This window comes from Oryzias latipes, chromosome 3, assembly GCF_002234675.1.
Source record: "Oryzias latipes chromosome 3, ASM223467v1".
Lineage (NCBI taxonomy): Eukaryota > Metazoa > Chordata > Actinopteri > Beloniformes > Adrianichthyidae > Oryzias > Oryzias latipes.
This window is the reverse complement of record NC_019861.2, coordinates 25,289,738-25,309,429: the sequence shown is the minus strand read 5'-3', so window position 1 is coordinate 25,309,429 and position 19,692 is coordinate 25,289,738. Positions and strand designations below refer to the sequence as shown.

Here is a 19,692-nt window from a genome sequence, read left to right as displayed (position 1 = left end):
GCTGATAGATGTGTGTGTGTGAGGTTTCGGTAAAGGATTTGTTTGCCCAGTTGTGGCGGCAGCATTGATTCACACTCATCTTTGTCGATGCTTATAAGCCTCTGGATGCATCATAACTCTGCGTGCGTGTGCGTCCACAACACGCAGAGCATCCTGGATTTGTGGTGCGTGCGTGCATGTGGTCTTCTGGGTTGCACTTTGTCTTCCATGTTGCTCCTGGAGCAACAAATAGAAACAAAAAATAAAAACAGGAACTTGCAAACTAAAGTGTGTCAGAGCTTCAAATTTTCCAGGCCATAGGACCTCATAATAGAGTTATAACTGACTTTACAGTATTTTAGTCGCCATGATGAACTAGGCCCACTTCTGTCTTCATCAAGCTCTATAGAGCTTTATCGTGAGAAGAAGTAATTTTACTCATTTTACAGTAAGAACTTCTTTCATTTAAACTTAAAATGATTTTAAACTCCTATAAATACCAACATTTTTAATGAATAATAATAAAAAAATGTTGATTATTTGAAATAGAAAAAAAAGGAAAGACACACTTATCCACACAGACTTGCACATCAAAGCAGAGATTAGTTTCAGGAAACATTTTATTATCTGTTCTGTTGCAAAGCTGCTAATCACTGCCACTCTCTTTCATCTCTGCATCCCCCTTTCCACCCCTCTGAGTTCTCTGTTTGTGCGCTGCACACTCCCCTCTTTCCCATTATCTTGTGTGCTGGGTTGCAGGAGTGTTCAAATACCAAAATGGAAAGGAGGAAAACCTCAAAAAGACAGAGGAGAAAGAAGGTGCCACTGTGGCAAGGCAGATCTGAGTCTCCCTGTGGGGCTCTAAATTTTCCTTCCTCCTCTCGTCGCGTTCCCTTTTCTACTTTGCTGTCCGCCTCCCGCTCTCAGACTGAAGAGCCGCGCAGAATCTCCTGGAGAATCCGTCTCAGCAAACATACTGGTGGGGAGATGATGCAGAGCTCACCAAAACAGCAAGCGGCAGGGAAAACCTTGTCTCAATCATGGTCAAATCATTCCACAACAAAGGACAAATGCTGTGGAATTGCTATAATCTTGTGTTTTACTCCTGGGCTGTCATGGGCTTCTGCTGTGCTCTGCCTGTCTGCACATGCTTGCTCTGTGACACCTTATCTGATTTTAGGTTTGGGAGGTCAAATATTACACTCTTTCCTTTGATCCGACAATTCCCTGAATTTCATTAGGTCACTCTTTGGTGCTCTGCATTCAAGCAAGAGCACGGTTTCTACAAGAAACGTGATCAAAAATGGGAACCGATGCACCTATCAGCCCCAAATCTCTCTGATAAAGCTTTATTCATCATGCATTTTTTTTCACATTTTTTTATTCTCATTATGGGTTTGTAGTTGGTGGCACCCCTCGAAAAGCCACGGAGCCAAAAGTGGAAACAAGAGGAGAAGCATGAGAAGCAGAGCAGGTTCTTTTGGTGTAAACCTTTCCATCACCTGTCTCTTTTTTCTGTTCTTTCCTCTCCCTCCTGCATCCCTCTTTCTTCCTCTTCGCGCCTTTGTCTGATCCCTCCTTCTCCACCTGCACTTCTCCCTCTCTGTAGCTCTCCCGCCTTCTCCCCACCTCTGTCCCCGCCTCACCGCGCAGCTATTGGTCAGCTGTCCACCAATCACAACAGGAGCGGGGCCTGAGGGACTGCATATGCAAAGCTCTGCTTAATATTCATGAGCAGCTATCGGGGCTTTAAGTCGTTGATTAGGACAGCAGCACAGCTTTCTGTCCCAACTGCCCGGCCGGCCGGCAGAGAGTGTGTCTGCAGCCTTGCTCCTTGGCTCTCGCATCCACACGCACGCACGCACACGCTCCCGCACAGCTGCGCACACACGCAGAGCCGATCAGTGAAGGCTGCGCACAGTCTGGTAATTGTGTTTCTCCCTCCAAGTGGAAAGAAGGACCGAGGAAGACCAGAGAAAGAAGAGAAGAAGAAAGAGGAAACATATACAAAACTTTGCTTTGTTTATTTTTCTTTGTTTATTGTTTGTTTGTGTTTCTTCGGAGGAGGTTGACATGACAATGATCCGTTATCGTCGATGGACTCGGTAGGACGCCCGTTATCCGAGTGTCTTTTTATGCACTCTGAACAAGAGTAGGTAAATTTTACCTTTTGATCTTCTCCCCTGACCCATCATTCCACCTGTGCGCGTGTGCCGCTGTGGGTGACAGTCTGAGTGCGTGAGAGTGCGGGAATGCGCGTCAGTCTGCCGGTAAACAGCGGAGGTGACCGGCGCCGCGTTCAGGTTGTCCCCGCTGTCAGGTGCACGCACCTTTACTATGCGTGTTGGTGCGTGCGGCTGCGGTGTCCGGACAGTCAGTGGCTTTACCTTGCAGGTGAAGGAGAAGCATTCGCGCCTCTTTTACCTGGAAGTAAGACGCACACCTGCACACGTTCAGAGCACACCTTTAACCTAACTTTTTTAAAGATCTTTTGTGTACTTTTAACTGACATTTTCGTCTAAACCAAACGCGCATCTGTGCGTGCGTTAAGGTGCACGCTCGTCCGAGCTGAGATTCAAAGAGGGAGCGGGGCACTGGGGTTACAGCGCAAGGGGACCGCGGAGGAAGGGCCCGCATGGAGAGGAGGGAGGAGGAGGACAAGGAGGGGGAACTCCGCTCTTAAATGCCAGAGGAGCTTGAATTTCAGACGGCCAGCTCAGCGTGTGGCCCCGCACAGGAATCAAAGACAGGCACGCACGCGCCGGGCTGCTCCTTTGGCCAGCGCTCTGCTCTTTTTAGGTGTTCCAAACGCAGATGAGCTGATCGGCAAAGCAGAGGGTTTGCATTCGTGCGTAAGGACTTAAGGAAATACAAAGGTTTAGTTTAGTGACCAAACTTGATTTGGCTGGTATTTTGTGAATTAAGTGGGAAAAGTATGCATTTTTGTTTCTGAACTAATTTCCAGAGATGCTGAGCCAAAGCTGGAAGGTAGAAAGTGAAGAAATGAAAGGCGAATGTGATGCAAAAACATATGCAGATGTGTTAATCACTTTGATTAATATTTTTGCACAGGAGTGACATGTTTCATGTGTGGTTAACCTTTCTTGTCCTTGTGAATGCCTTTTTCTTTTACCTTCTCTGCTTTTGCTGTAATGTTTAGAAGAGAAAACAAATTTAAACCTCCACTTTATCACTGAACAACTCCCCGTTTTTCTACATTAAATTTTAAATCTAACTTTGTTGTCTAATGTCATGATGCTTGCTATAAAACATTTTTTGGCAAAACATGAACAAATGACGTGCATGAGGGTTTTTATAGTAATTCACTGGTTTTAGGTTTAATCTTTTGTTGGGGGGGAATCTTTCATTTCATCCATTGTGTTGCCCTTTAGGAAGTCACACACTTAAGTGTCAGAAGCTGATTGTGAATTTAGAATTTTTTACAGCAAAAAGTATGAAAGACTTCCCACGATATCAGACAGATGTGTGTTCAAATAAAACACATGAGAGACACCAGACTTAAAACTCATTTTCTTTCTAATCTGATAGCCAGTGAGGATATTTTTTTTAATTCCGGCCAATCCTTCTTTGAGTGAATGAAATGAGCACGCCTTAAAAGCAGCAGCTGAGAGAGTGTGTTCTGTTAAGTCCACATATGATGTTCAGATGTTTTTGGGAGAAGCCCACTGTCCAGCCACCAGCTTGTCTCTCCTTAATCCATTCATCCATCCATATGTACATCGGCTTCTATCCCCTTCTTGGGCTTTCACCTTCCTTGCTTTGAGGCATTGCTTTTCCATGCTAATTAAAATATTAAGGATAATGATGATCATAACGATAATAACAACAAGTACAGCTTAAGCTGTTAACATAATTGCATTCCCCTCATGCCACCATATACATACAATTTGCATCTCATTAAAAATATCTCCTACACTGACTTTAGTCGATTTTTTTTTCTTTTTCTTTTTTTATTGGTGGATGTGAAGGAGACGGGCTCCTGGTGAGAATTACACAGCGGCCGTGCAGATGTAAAGGCGACGCTCTGCAGGATGACTAGGATGAGAATCATGGAGGGGCTTTCATCCTGTTGTTCTAAAAATCCTATGGGAGATTTGCAAAATGTTTGGACAGAAATATCAGTCTTTTTTTTCCTTTCTTTGCAGTTCTTAAGAAAAAAAAAAGGAAAGAAAGCATTTTTAGCCAGAAGAAAAAAATGCTTCTGATCAACAGTTTCCCTAGGTGTAATTCTTTGATGGCAAAAACAAGTAAAAGATTATTTGTTTTCTGGTTTTTAAAGGTCAAACTTGTTTTAACTTCTAAAAATATTGTAATTGATTTTATTCTTGGAAAAATTGTTTTGATGAACAATTTTTATGAAGAAGTACTAGAAAACGTTTTTTTGAAGGCCCACCAGTCTGCCCATTGTAGCTCTGAGCCAGGACTGACAGGTTGTTTTATACATGTTTTGTTTTTTAAACATTATAATTTATTTATCTGGGAAGAAAAGATCGAAATACATGAGAATAATCACAATAGGAAAAGAAAGTGCTGCATGAATTTAATCGCATACTTTTTTAGGCCTTTTTTGTGTGTCAGGCTCTTGCGCGCTGATGTTTTCAGGCCATGAGTGATGGAAAGCTGTTGAGACGAGGAGGTAAAGTGGATGGGAGGGAGGGACGGGGGGTTGGGGGGGTGCAAAGAGGAATTGCGTAAATTAAAATCCTTTTAATCTCCTTATAAAATCATTTACTTAATTCATCTGTCAAAGCATGTCAATATGTGCCGCAGCGATTTGCTGGATATACGTGTGTGTGTGTGGCTGAGAGTGTGTGTGCATTTGCATCTGCTTGTTGTCATGCATGAGTTTGCGCCTGCCTACGCTTTATTTTTTTTTCTTTCTGTGACCTATTGACGGGCAGTATGAGGAAGTCTTGTCCCTCTTTTTGTGTGGCCCCTTGCCTGGCTGTCCGTCTTTCCCCCCTCCGTTGAATTTATTGTGTGTCAGTTTTTACTTTGTACAATCCCACAGACGCACAAAGACCCACGCTCATGCTGATGGCGGCCTCTGTCGTGATGGTCTGGGCATTCCGCTGGTATTTTTGTCCCATAAAGACAAAGATGCAATGAGAGAGACAGACAGAGGTGCAAAGGCAGGAGAGGAAGGGAGGGAGGTAGCAGGGGAGGGGGGGTGCTTATTTTTTTATTTTTTTTTGTCTGGCACCAGCATTCGGGAGGTGCGCTGGACACACGCACACATGCATGAGCGCACACACACATGCACGGACGAACACGCTCTCACCCATGCACAGCTGAAAGCAAATTGTTTCCAGTATTTGGAGGTGGGAAGACGGCAGACATGGATGTTTGGTGATAAGAGAGCAAAACGGGATGAACCTTGATGATGGGAATTTTTCTGATTTATATCGGATTCACCGGAGCTCTGAGTGTGTGAGAGTATGTCACGGGTCAGCGCACGCCTTTATGTGCAGAAAGAGCAGTAAGAGAGACTTTACCAGCTGTGACACACACACATGACTGCAATTAGCCATTACACCACACTCGAGCAAAGCTGTGTGTGTGTGTGTTTGTGAGTGAATGCTAGAGCACTGATTGAAAGAAGAGAGTGATATATAGTGAGAGGCAATACCGCTCATCTGTTCTCCTTCCCCCATCCTTTTCTCTGCAGTACTCATCCTTTCATTCCCTCTGTTACATCATCCAAATATATGTCCATCATCCTTTCATCAGAACAGACTTTCAATTATTATTGCAATTATCACAATTAATTAGGTCATTTTTAAAATAATTTTCATAAGAATTATTAATCCCAAACATGGGCTCTGACTGTTGAGTCTGTTTAAAAAAAAAAATCTCGGTTTCTATTGAGATTGCAGATTTTGCAGGACTTTTTATTTAACTTTTACCAGTTTGAGTTGTGGCAGTTCAGCTGCATTAAACTATTGAGCTGAGCGTCATATGAGAAGGTTTGTCCGAGGTTTTACTTCTTCGCTCTGCTAATAGAAGGAGACAGCGAAGACCCGGCCACAATAGGACACATTTCGATGGAGAGGTGCTGTGTGTGCACAGAAAAGTGTGTGCGTGATTTTGGAGCAGATGATGCATGTTCAGATGTCTCGTCCGTCTTTTGCACTTTTTCTCCTGTGCGGTTCCGTATCAGGCGCATAGATTGGCTGCTCGGGTTGTTCTGCATCCCAGATCGAAGAATGTGATTAAATTGTCATTGTTTCGGCAGGGGGGGGGGGGGCGCAAAAATGGAATGATACACTAGAACAGGAACGGGATAGCAAAGGGAGGAAGAAAGAAAGAAATGAATGACCATGCCGCCTTCCGAGTGACAGTGAAATATTCCTCCTTTCATCTTCCCATCATGCTTCATGTGTGTGCCTGATGGGTAGAGAATGACAAGCCAGTGCACCACCCCACCGCTTTTTGGGGTTTAGTCTGCCTTCCTTTTCGTTTTTCACCTACTGTCGCTTATATGTGCGCTCGGCGTCTCCTTTTACCTTTGTCATCAACTAACAAATCCACTCTCTGTTGACACAATCATATCTAACATTTTTTTTTCCACAAATGCAACATTAATTTAAGCAAAAGTACAGATTTTGGAGCTCTGGTTTGCTAGAAAAGGCCTTGAGAGCTAAAGAAATGGCTGAGATAACAAATGCTCAAAAATGGTTGGTAAAATATTCCTGCTCATTACCTCAAACTTTTTTTTCTTTGTAACAATTAAAATTTACGTAGTTTGTTCCCAAGTCAAACTCATATTAAGACAGAGTTATGGATGAATTTATTTGGCGTTCGGTGTTTCTGTGTGAGGTGAAGCAGCCCTGTCACGTGTGCGCAAACAGTTCACTCCAAACCTTTTTTCTTTTTCCAAAACAAATAAAAATAAATTCCATAAAGGGAATTGGTTCTGAAATTGCAAATGTCTACAAACATACCAATCATGCCTTACGTGACCTTAAACAAAAAATATATCAGCGACAAATTCTTCTGATTTCTTTTGTGCAATGACTTCAAATTATATTTTAATTTAGTCAGAAACTTAGTTAACTTTTAAATTAGGATCTTTCAATTTAATGCTGGAGGGTTCGAATCAAGTCTATGCTCTTTCTTAATCTAAGACCTAAAACTCTTACTTTTACATCAAAATGTGACTGAAATTCCTCTCAATTCTAAATATTTGTATGCATGAGTATGTATATCATTACATTATTAAAGAATTATTGTAATGATGAAGTTGGACAAACAGTCCCCGGCCTCAGGAGCTGTATTCCTTGGCACTGCTGATCTGTTCTTTTCTTCACCTCCGCTGATAATTCATTTTCCTTTTATCTCTGTCTTCCTCCACCATCCGCTACCCCCAACACGCGCCCTCTCCCTCTCAGCACACCCCTCCCTTGTGAAGCTGTCACCTTCCTGCACCCGCTCAGTCCCTATTAAGGCCGACAGCCCATCTGCCGCCTGCCTCGCTAACAGCTCCCGTCGCAAACGCTAACGTGCACACACATCCACATCCCTGCAGACACACGCAGTGCTGCGCCCAGCCCCACCTGTCCCAATGCACGTGTAGTCAAAGCAGTGTAGCTGCACATATGTGTGTACAAATATGATCACCCAGGTAGCACGTGTAATCATAGCGGTCATTTTATTGGCTCCAGAACACACACATGCACAGGCTGAATGTGTCAGGTCTTTGCTGACCCTTGGGTTTCACCATCAACACGACTCGCTGATGTTGTCAACGTTTACAAAAGTTCTATGAAATATTCCTGGTAGAAATGGGATGCGCTGCAGCTCAAAAAGATTTTTAGGATGAAAGTTGGGTTTGAATTTTCCTTCTAGTTTCCTTAATGCATTTATTTAGTATGGCGTGAAGGAGTTAGAAGTTTCTGACCAAATCTTTGTTTAAATATTCAAAAACAGATGTGTTGACTGTTTGACTGCGCTTCATGCTGTGTTTATGCCTACTTAGGGACAGACATCGTGCATGTGATTGTAAGACATCACCCTGCCCTGAAGACTGGGATAATTAGGTGAGGCAGTCGTAACTGTGGGCACACTCGTGTGTGATGTGGCATTTGCTCCCTTCAGGGATAGGTGCATTTTGCATTAGCAAGAATGGCAACTGTCTCATCAATCACGGCACCTCCATGTCTCTCTGCTATGCGCACACAGAGCCACACACACAAGCACACAAACTGTGCAGTGGTCATTCGGCTCACAGATGGGCCAGCAACACATGAGTGAGTCACTGAGCATCAGAAAGACACCCACATTCTCCCTATTTTCACACACACACACACACACACACGAACACACAACACCAGTGTGCGCTGCTGACACACACTGACAGGTGCTTAAATAAGTTTGACAGAATCATGTAGGTTAATGCTTTCTTTTTATTCTCGTCCAGAACTTTAAATGAACATATTTAACATAATTGCAGTGTGAGGTGAATTTGACTCCAGTTTTTCCTCAAAAAAAGTGAAAAGAAAAAAACCTTTTCTCATTTTGACCCATTTAGATTGTTAGCAGGCAGCCTTTTGCTATGTAAAACATTATTGCATAATATCAGATTTCATTATGATAATAGGCTTTTTATAATGGTGTACAGCAGATATAAATGCAGGAAAGGACTGAACGATTAAAAAAAATATCTTTTATTTTAGCAATCAGGAGAGAAAAATTAGGAAGATCCTTAAGTTGCATAAAACAAACAGAACACAATGCTGAATTTCAAAATACACAAAGTTCAAGAAGACGTTATGTGAGATCTAAAATGTGTAGCATTTATACATTCAAAGGAATGAATTATTAAAGTAACGGTATGCAGAATGACAGTGCAGCCCAAGTAATTGGTCGATACTGAGGCCTAATGCATCGCAACGTGAGAAAATGTTTTGTGCTCTTTATGGACCAAAATGTCTTGGGTTTCAGAGTAAGTAGTTTTACTGAAATGAGCTTTTCTCTGCTTTTGAACCTTTCATCATCTCTGTGTGCGTCACTGCTGGCCTGTTGAAAGGATCTCAGTTCATTCAGCGACACGCATAACACCAGCAAGGACCGAAAGGGGATTCAAACTATCACCACTGCGTGCACTTTGTACTGGATGTACTTTAGTCTAGTGTGACACCAGGACACTCCCCAATAAAAATCAGTAGTATTAAGTGTTGCCTGTCTATATAGCATTGTGACACCACAACCAAAGCCAATAGGTGTCTGATGCAACAGCAGAAGCAGAAAGATATTGATTCCTCCTATTCACCAGAGTGGAACTAAAGCCTACATATTACACACTCTGGCCTTCTAACTCTGAACGCGCCAGCCCAGCGCGGTGGCGGGTGAATGAAGGAATGTCTGTTAAACAAGTCTCTGCTCCGTCTGCCTGGCTCACCTCTTCTAAACAAGACCATGCCAACAGACATGCACGATAATGACTGTGTGTTTGATTGGTAAATAGGTGTCTTTCAGTTTGTGACAAGTACCAACATCCTGCTCTGTTGACTGATACATTTTTCTGAAGAAAAAAAAAGCATGCATGCAGGGGTGTCATCATAACAGAAGGAAACGAGTAAATCGAAAGCAAATTTTAGGCAGTTACTGTATGAGAAGAAACACTGCTCAGCCCCAAGGTGAACCAATTTTTTTTACTTCGCAAATTTAGGCTCGCTCCTCATCAATTTGTCAAGCTAGTTTTTTTTTTTTTACATTTCTATTATTAGTCATAATAGATTTTCCACTTTTTAAATTATTCAAACATATTTGTCAAGCCAGACAGAGGAAATCTTACAAGTACATACAAGTATTCTTTTGCATTTCCCATGCTTTTAGAAGAACAGCCTCATTTTGTTGTTTAAATATAGGGCAAACAGACTTTACCCCCAATCTCTTTTCTTTTCCCCCCTCCTTTACGACTGAGTTATTTCAATTAGTTTTGTGTTTAGAAGTACTATTTATTTTTATTTTCCTCCGGCTGACCTTATTCCTTCAATGATAGCTCCTCTCTTGACAGATCTGGTTGGTTGTTTGAAAGAAGACAAATTTCCAAGACTTTTCACTTTATTCCAACTTTTAAAACATTTTCCGAAACTAAAACTGGTAAAAAATTGGTGCCGACAGTTTTATCTTGAACTTAAGTCTTTACGTTTACATTTAATGTTAACATATTCTGAGAAAGAAAACCTTTTTCTCCTTTAAAATTGTCCTCTGAGCCTCTGAGCATATCTCTGAATGCTGCTCGAGCTTTTTTGTGCTTTGTGTCAGTTATGTGTTTTTGATTGTATTTGATTGAGTTTTGGAAATGCGCTGCAAAAAAATCAACCTTTTTTATGTATATTTATTTTTACATAGAAATCAAACATCACTAAAACAAGAATGAGTGGAGATCTGAATGTTGTGTCCAGCATTTCATTTCCTTATAATCCACCTGTTTCATTTGTTTGTTCCCTTTCATATCTGTGTTGTTAATGTTAAAATCTTTTTGGAGCAGTTGAATTTACTGTAGTTTAATTATTTGGTTTCATCAAGACACAGAGGAGACTGTAACAAAGCTCATTTTCTTTTCCATGTCTCTTTTTTTCAACTCCCTTGGTCCACAGAATGAACTTATCGAAGGGACCACTGGTGAACAGCAGCAGTGAAGATAACTCCAAGTCAGCTTATGGTAAATGTGGCGCTGGCGCCTGGAGGATGCACCAGAGCTACGATCCACTAGAGGCCAACCACATGAGAGACGCACATGCCCTCTACAACCCCAGGTAAGGTAATCACTGCCTTACAAAAAGCTATAAATAATCACAAAAAAACTGTTTTATCTCTCTGTTATTGTATGTCTGATACAGATTTAAATGAAGTAATGGTACTGGTATACTGCACCAGAAATACAAAGAACTGCCGTCTTGAGTATTTTTGACACATTTTTTATCTATACCTTTTTTTTTAAATTTAGTTGGGCCCTCTTTACCCTTCCAGTTGAGCTCCACAATTTTCTTTCAGTGCATATACGTTAACTAACAACTTGACACAATTTTCTCTACAAATATTTCACACTTAATAAAGTAATTCACTAGAGGTCAAATCTATATTTTATTGCAATTGTGGCAATAGTTGCCAAATCCTACAGTTGACTGTGTTTATATGTTAGATATTTCCTAAAAAAAGGTTCAAATTTCACTTACAATATATACACAAAACATAAAAAAAATCTTTAAACTTTGTCAAAACCTGACTTTTTGTTTTAAGCCTCAAACATTAATAAATGGTGTCAATTTTTTTACATTTGAAGATGCAATAAACGTATAAATGTGGAAGCTTCGTCTGTCCTACAAAAAAATCATTTTTAAGTTTCAAAGAAACCGTTTGTGTGTTTTCGTAGTTGGAGACAGGTTTTACAGAACGGTGCGTTGGTCCATTTTTAGAACAGTCACTGTAAATATATTGCTTGTTTTGCATTGAAACAGAGTAAATGCCTGATGCTTAACACGCAGACACAGAGCTCCTGCCTTCACATTGTTGTGCAGGTCTCTGTCTCTTTATCTGTAAGTTGTTTGATATTAAACATTTCATCTGGATTTAAAATATTAACACCGGCTAAGCTTGCAGAACTATTACAGTAACTGTGCTTTTTATTTTTTGGGAATAAAACATATTGCAAATAAGCTGAAGCGGAAATACAGAGTTTTATGTTTCTAGTTAGTCAAGTATTATTTTCTTTAAAAAACACCTGTAAAGTGAATTGTCCTTTCTGTTAAAATTCTGCTGTGATCCGACCTAATTACACAAATGTAGATTACATGCATACATTGGGTTTTTGACAATTATATCAGCCTATGAGTTGATTATTGATTTGTCCATTGTTTGACCATTGCACACCCCCTATATATAAATATATATACATATTTTAATGTTTTTAATGTGTGATTGTGAGCTTACCCTATAGTGGGAAGTCAGAGTCCAACAGGATATCAGGGTTAGTCTGAGTCAAGCCAATTAGAGGTCTGGCAAGCTGTTCTCACGCAGCCCATCAGCGGATCACCGAGATGTATACTTGCAGCTCAGTCCTGTCTAAGTTTTGCATGTGTGCGGGCAAACAGTGTCAATAAGGGGGGTAAAGGTTTGCCAGGGGGCAACAGTCATGTCACACACTATAATACGCTTGCACATATTCAAAACTCCCTGATATTCTCATTGAAGAATGTTAGTTTTTGCTGCACTGGACTGAGTTTTAAGTAAAGCTAAATGGACATCAACAGACAGTTGATCTATTTTATTATTGATCCAAAAAAGTCTCAGATGCAACTAAGCAGTTTTCTTTGTTGGTCATTGACAAGTATGCAAAAAAAATCTAAATGTAATATTTTTTTATACCAATATGTAGGAATCTGTGTTGCAGTTAATCTTTACAAACATTTTATGTGCACGCACACACACAAACACACACATATGTGCACTAAACAAACACTGTGAACACACAACAGTGGCATAAGATCACACGGGCATTTCCACAGGATATCTGACTTCCTACTGCGTTGATGGGATTTGGTCATGATTATATACTTACTTTCTCTTTCTCACACACGCACACATGTACACACGCACACTCTCCTGAAAGACAGAGGCAGAACATTACAGTTCATTTATTTTCAAGTAATATATTTGTAGTTGGTGTCAACAAACTCATAATGCAAACAAATTATTTTTGTTGTAATGGATACATGTAAATGTATTTATTGTTGTGAAATGCAACCTTTGACGATATTTTGCATGAAACAGATTTAACGAGCTTCTCTGTTAACTTTTGTCAAGTCTTTTTTTTTGTGTCAAAACTATTTTTTTGAGCAGTGAGAAAACCCCACATGAGTTATTGGAAATCTGCAATTTTCACTGGACAGCAACAATATTATTCCTCCTTTTATTTAGGCCATCAAACCATGGGAATGTGATTAACGTCAAGCAGCTACGGGACGCATGAGCACACACACACACACTCATAGACTTTGTTGTAAACTGAGCCCAATGTAATCATAATGATAAAGCAGATTGCCTTAACACACAGATGGGCCTCCCAACAGCTCGTGTGAGTGTGCTTGTGTGTGTGCGTATTTGTGTGGACAACGCTGATTGGATTGCAGATTTATAGAAGAGGATTACTGCGGGCGCAGAGCGAGAGAAAGAAAGAGAGAAAGAAAGAGAGGGTTCCAGACGCTCACCTCTCTCTCATTAACTTCCACCCCCTTCACCTCAGCTCGCCTTACTCCCCATCCTGAGCAAGCATGCACCTTTATGCACCCATGAACATATGCAAAATCTGATTTAAATTGCAAAACATGATTTTTTTTAATATTATTGTAAATCACTGAAATGCCAAAAAGACATTCTTGTGTTTTTGGGGTGTAAGGATTCATTTTAACGATTTTATTCTTATATTAATTTGTGGTTGCTGATTCGAGTCTATATTGGTTCAATTTGAACGATTTGATTCAATCCAATTCACTAACCTAAAATCAATCCAGGACACCCAAAAATTCAACCAGGGTGACTCAGAGATTAATACCTGGGTACCGAACAGTGCAGGTGAATTTTTCCAGATTCCTTGGATTTATTCCAGGATAATCAAGTTTAAATAAGATATGTGTACAAAAAAACAAAGAAACAAGAAATAATGTTAAGTCCATTCAAATTTTAGTCACATAAAGTTCAGCCCAATGTTTTTCCACCCTTGTTTTTTTCCAAGGGGAACTTCTTTAGAACATTCTAACACACTGTATGGTCACATGTCTTTGCAAAATTCAAAGTGTATCCACACATTGGACTGGAATGATGTCATTTGCTGTCATCACATGTGTTCTCTGCTGTGATGTTAATTGGTAATTTGTCAGTTATAGTAAAATAAACCTACCGTGTCTCAGTCCATATGGTATTTTCCAATGACGAAATAATTAATTTACTGAATTTTTAAACCATTTTTCAGTGGTGTAGGTTGATTCGATTAACAACTTGTCTCAGACCGATCGATGTGATAGATTGATTCATCGATGAAGTTGAATATTCTTTACAGCTCTGTGTTTGTAAGTAGAAGGTTGTTAAAAAAGACAAAGCTGAAGAAAAAGTTCCGATATATTAGGTCTTGTGCAATTACACTTTAAAATATTATTTATAGAGACAAAGATACCAAACTGTGTTGAGGCAGAAGAGGAGGATAAGAAAGAACAGAAAAGTTTCGGCTGACATTCAAAGATTGAATAGTAAATGGACAGCAGAAAAAACAGGCAGAGACAGACAGAGAGACAGAGATGGACAGCGACAGTGGGCACTCCAGCAAACCTGATTATGACTGGATGTGAATTAGATTCCCTAACAGATGGTCCAGGGGCGACGCTGTAAGGTGCATCAGCCAGCAGTGAAGGGAGGGGGAGCAAGGAGGGCACTGGGAAAAGAGGGAAGATCAGGACACGACCACCAGCAGCAGCTTATGACAGCTTGAAGAAGTGCAATGAAAATTTGTTTACACTGGGCTGGACCTTGGTGTTTCTTTTTGTTTTGTTACGTAAGTAAAAAACAAAAATTGTTGTAAACTCATTTGAGCTCTGAAATTGTGCTTCCCTGTCTAAAAGTATGGTATATAGGTTATTTTTATTTTAATATTTAACTGTTAAAATGTGTAGACATACAGAAAAAAATGGGTGGATTATTTTTATAGCAGACAATTTCTTGAAGCTGCTGCGTATTACTGTGCATACACTGATTTTGCAGCTCTCTGTGATGGATAGGTGTAAATCATCCCAATCCGGTAGTGACAGCCCAATTTCCCCAAATCTGATCTGCTTAAAGAATGCAGCTTTGGCGCTCCGTTGGCTTTTACCTCCTTTCCTTCTCACCTCGGATCCTTTGCTCCTCATTCTCTCCTCTCTCTTTCTGCTCTCATATTCCACTTTGGTTCCTCACTCTCTCAAGTGGAGTACAGGTTTGCTTTACATGCCCCCTATCTTGCCGTCTCTTGTAGTCTTTCACCTTTTCCTTCCTGCCTTCTTTTCCATGCAAGCCCCTCCCCTCTGACCATCTCTTCCTCCTGTGTCACATTTGAAAGACCTGTCATATTTGTGAGGATAGAAATCCTCTTTCACCATCTGCTTAATAAAATGCGCTTTTAATCCGATTGGGGGAATACTTTGATTTTCAACACTTTTTTTGTATTATTATTTTCCTCTTCTGTAGTGTCTTTTGATATGGTTTTCAAAGCTGTTTGAGAGGCAAACATTTGATACTATTTATCTACCAATATATTCTTCGGCATGATTTGAATAAATAACTTATTCAGGTGGAAGGTATTACTCGATACACATTTTAATAAAAATAGAAGCATTCTTATGATTGTGAATGTTCAAGGCCTCTACAAAGGGGTTCATCTTAGCAGACAGCCATTCGTTCCTCTGTTTTCATTTACCAACATATTTTTTTGCCAAATGAAAATACAGTAAAATCAGCTCAACAGGGCAAAGTAATATTTAGATCTCAATGGACATCACCACAATCAGTAACACACAGCAGACATGAAAAAGCAAATGATTGTTTTAATCTTTCTTTAATCAACCTTCCCAGAATCCAATCTGATTCACATTGGGTGCTTTAAGCTACATTCACACCACACGTTCAAGTGGTAACTTCCTATGAAAAGTCTTTGTAAATGTGCGTTTTGGGCCTTTGCGTTCTAAACGCTCACATTCTCGCATCGTTTTGCAAGTTTCCACCACTGTTTTCGGGCCTTACATACAAAACATGCGTCCAGCTTTAAAACCTCGTCGAACGTTGGCCAATCAGGGACTCAGATTTGGTAGTGACGTACAGATGACATCCCCTTTAGTTCATGGAAGTACCAATAATTTGAAAAACTGATCATGGAGGCGAATTTAATAATTGCGGTTTGTGCACCTGGCGGAATTATATGACACTAAGGCTTTGGTATATGGGAATAAAGCTGTGACAGAAAAAACCTGGAGCGAGATTCTCACGGCTTTAACATTTCACATCAAGCCTATTCCAACTGTAGGTGGCAGATATGTGCTAGTAAACAGTAGAAAAGGGGAAAAAAAAGAATGCAGCTAAACGAAAGTTTAGCTTTAAACCTCTTATTCCTGAACTTACATCTGAACCTTTGAGAGAGAATTGGAAACAAAAGTAATCAATTTTTGCCTTGTAATATTTGAAATCATAAAAACTATTGATATCTTCCAGAGCTTGAGGTTTCCCTACTCTTGTCCATTGGAAAAGCACAAATTTCTCGATCAATAAAGTCGGGCTAAGATTGCGCTGCATGTGCCGCCTCCCACTGCTATACATCCAGTTTGTGTGTATGTCTGTGCAGACTTTCTAAACGCCAGGGGACATTATAACAGCCCAAACAGTCTTTTTTCAAATCTTACACAATTTCACAACTGCATGTCTTTGTTGGTGTTTTATGTGTAATTTGTGTCAGTTGCATGAAGATTCATACCTTTTTCTCACAGGACTTTGAGGGCAGAGGCACACACAGAAATACAGACACAAGCACTCCTCTCCTCTTCCAGTCTTTACAGCCCAACAGCCCATTGGGCAGAATGTGTTTTAGCTATTATCACATTGATTGTATGTAATCAGGGGTTTATTCTGCAGCCAATGAAGTGAATTACAGGTTTCCTGCCCGACTAACACTGTAACAATTGATCTGCTCCATGATGTGTCTGTGTGTTTGACTTGGATGTGAGGGTGTGTGTGTGTGAAGCAGTGAGAGGGAGAAATAATGATAGAGGGTGTTTGTATTTGAGAAGTAGAAACGGCGACAGCGAGAGATTGAGACCCAAAGAGAGCAGAGGAGAGAAGGCAGGAGGGAGCCCGGCAGGAGGGAGAGTGTTTCAGATTGACTGTCGCAGTCGGAGGGTTTTTTATTTCATCTCATTCATTTTTCGTCTTTGAAAACAACTATAATCGTTGATTTTGTGGAGCTGAACTCCACCACTCTTTAAACCCACACCGGTACTTATAAGAGAATAAATAGAGCTGCGTTTCATTGCATTTAAGTTAGAGTTTAAAAAGAACAGACCAAGAAATTGAAAGTAACTGCCAAAACTTGAAATTGCTGTACTTATATGTTGGGTTCAGTCATTAGACTTTAGAATGTGTCTCGCTGCCCTTTTTTTTTTTTTTTTTGCAGGAGTGCACTGCTCCTTCTGAACTGATGTGTGCGAGGATGAGTAAAGCTCACATGTGTTTTTCTGCTCACTCACAGCTATATCAAACTAACAAGCTCACAAGCAGTTCAACGACCCTCCACAGATAGTCGAGGACTCAAACTGAGGAAGAAATAGAGCAGAGGAAGCAAAACAGAGGAAGGGAAAGCTGAAAAAAACAATTCATTCTGTTGATGATATCTCATTTAATTGTGGAAATGTAAATACATGTTGCGTTCGTACTACCTTCTTTTTCCTCGCTTCCTAAACGTTGCCAGTGTTATCCTTTTTTTTTCCTTTTTGGACGGTCTTCTTATCAGCATTGAAAGCACAATGCTTGGTGTGATTGAAAGGTATTAGCCATCTCGTGGTGGCTCCACTGTCAGCAATTCTTTCCTCTGTCTCTATTTTCATCACATCCATTTCCTCTGTGTCTTTCTTCTCTCTCTCCCCACATTCTTTTCACTTCCTGTTTTTTTTCTTCTTTTTAACAAAAACAGCTTTAAAATAAAATATATAATTTCATTTTGAGACAAAGTTTACTCAAATGTGTCCACAGAAAAAATAGTGTGTATTAGCACTGTAGTTGACAATCAGTTTGAACAGGTTATAGATTCTTATCAAATGTGGAAGCTGCAGTTCCATAATGTAAGCATTAACCCTTTTTTATGACCCACAGGCAGGTGGGTAAAAACTGTTTCATATTAGAAGATGAAGCTTTATTAATCCTAAAGGAAATTGAAAAATAATATTTCAGAAGCTGTTTTATATTAAAACATTTACATTTAGAGAAGTATACACAAAGATTGTACATGGTAAGAGGGAGCATGCACACACCCAGAGGCATAAAGTGCAAGCTTTAAAGTAAACTGTGCAAAGTGAAGCAGGGTTGTCGCCCTAACTGACACAATAATTGCACGTTTGCCTGCTTCAACTCGCAACTTCAATGACTGCTTATTGTTTTAAAGTCTTTTCTTCGTTAATCAGTCTGTACCATCTAAAAGTAAGAAATTAATGAACTAGAAAAAAGGGTATAAAATTAATACGTTTTTTGTTCCCAATCTCTGTAGTTCAGGTAAGCAGAACTGCTAAATATTTTAAAGAAGCAGATGCTTAACAGTAACTTATGAATGGTTAAAAGTATCTTTTGATAAAATTGAAACTTGAATAAGTTGAAGATTATACCAAAAATCTCACTTAAATTTAGGGGGGGGGGGGGGGGGGGCTTATTGTCAACAATATTCAACATCCATCGTACTAAAAATTCAATGTTAATTGCCTGCCTTCATATCAGTTGGATTTATTACACATTTGTAATTCACCAACAAGGTAATAACTTTAAGGCATTCACAAAGGACGGAAATAAACATGAGAACAAAGCAAAATGGGGAATTTTTCATAATAGTTATATTACTATTAAACTGCAGTTTAATATTTTCTATGTAATTCATTGCAATTGAATTCATTTATATAGCCCAATATTACAACAATAGTCGTCTCAATGGGCTTCACACCGGTTTAATAAACATGAAATCATAAAGAACATGAAGTCATAGAATTCAATAGGCCATGGCTAAACAAACAGACTAGGCTAAACTGGGCATCCCTGCCCTTAGACCCTCCTTCTCGGTAAGTGACCAATATTTTGGACAATTCCTCATATTGTGCAAGGATTATGGACTTTACGGAAATGCTATATGAATAACTTAATTGCAGAGAAAAAAATAAAGATCACAAGGAGAAAAAAAGCCTCTAAAAAAGACAAAGAACTATTCTTTCATAAAAAAAATAGAAACTGTTTAATCCAATTTTTATAATAATTCAAATTTTTTGAAACAGAGAAAAATGGAGAGAATGGATTAATAGAGACCTACACTCTTCCTTTTCTCTGAATACTCATCTGAAGAGCAGACAAGCACAATAAGATTGCTCTTTCAGCAGTGAGCCATTGCTACATAGCACTGTAATTATACTGATAACATACATACATAAATGCATTCAACCTCTCGCTCGGCGCAGCACATTGGCTGTGATTTCTTAATCTTCTTTCCTCTACTTCTCTGCACGCACATCTTTTTTTTAGTCTTTTTATTCCTCCCTCTACGACTGCCATTATTTTTCATTTATAAGCAGCGTAAGGCTGGGCAAGAGGAGAGAAAAAAAGGCATGATGGAGCAAAAGAGATGAGACTGGGATGGAGAATGGAAAGAGATCTTTTGGCACTTAAACTCTTTTACTTAATGGCACTCACAGGGATTGACCGTCGAAGGGGGGAGGGCACAAAAGAGCATAAAGACTGAAAAAGGGAGAGATAAAATCATCACCATCACATCATCTACTTAAATGGGTCCACTCACTTTTTCTGTCACCACTGTTTTCTCCCCATCTGCTGGAGCGCAGACCACCTCTTGTGATTTCTTTCCTTCCCATCACTCTTTCCTACATATAAAATTATTTTCTCTTTGCTTACTCAAGCAGTTTATGT

At 39.8% G+C, this 19,692-nt stretch overlaps 1 protein-coding gene across 5 annotated transcripts in view; it reads left to right on the top strand.

Annotated features, from left to right (window-relative positions):
* Nucleotides 1-1,738: 1,738 nt before the first annotated feature.
* The window catches only part of LOC100125509 (estrogen-related receptor gamma type 1), a 64,150-nt gene continuing 46,196 nt past the window's right edge, over nt 1,739-19,692 (top strand). For 2 of the 5 annotated variants that reach the window (XM_011491047.3, XM_011491062.3), the window contains exons 1-2: nt 1,739-2,131; nt 10,605-10,763. In XM_011491047.3, the coding sequence (XP_011489349.1) occupies nt 2,076-2,131; nt 10,605-10,763 (215 nt within the window). In that variant the 5' untranslated portion in view covers nt 1,739-2,075. Of the gene's footprint in view, nt 2,136-10,604; nt 10,764-19,692 lie in introns of all 5 variants that reach the window. The other 3 variants (XM_011491066.3, XM_011491053.3, XM_011491072.3) reach the window with 2 other exon arrangements.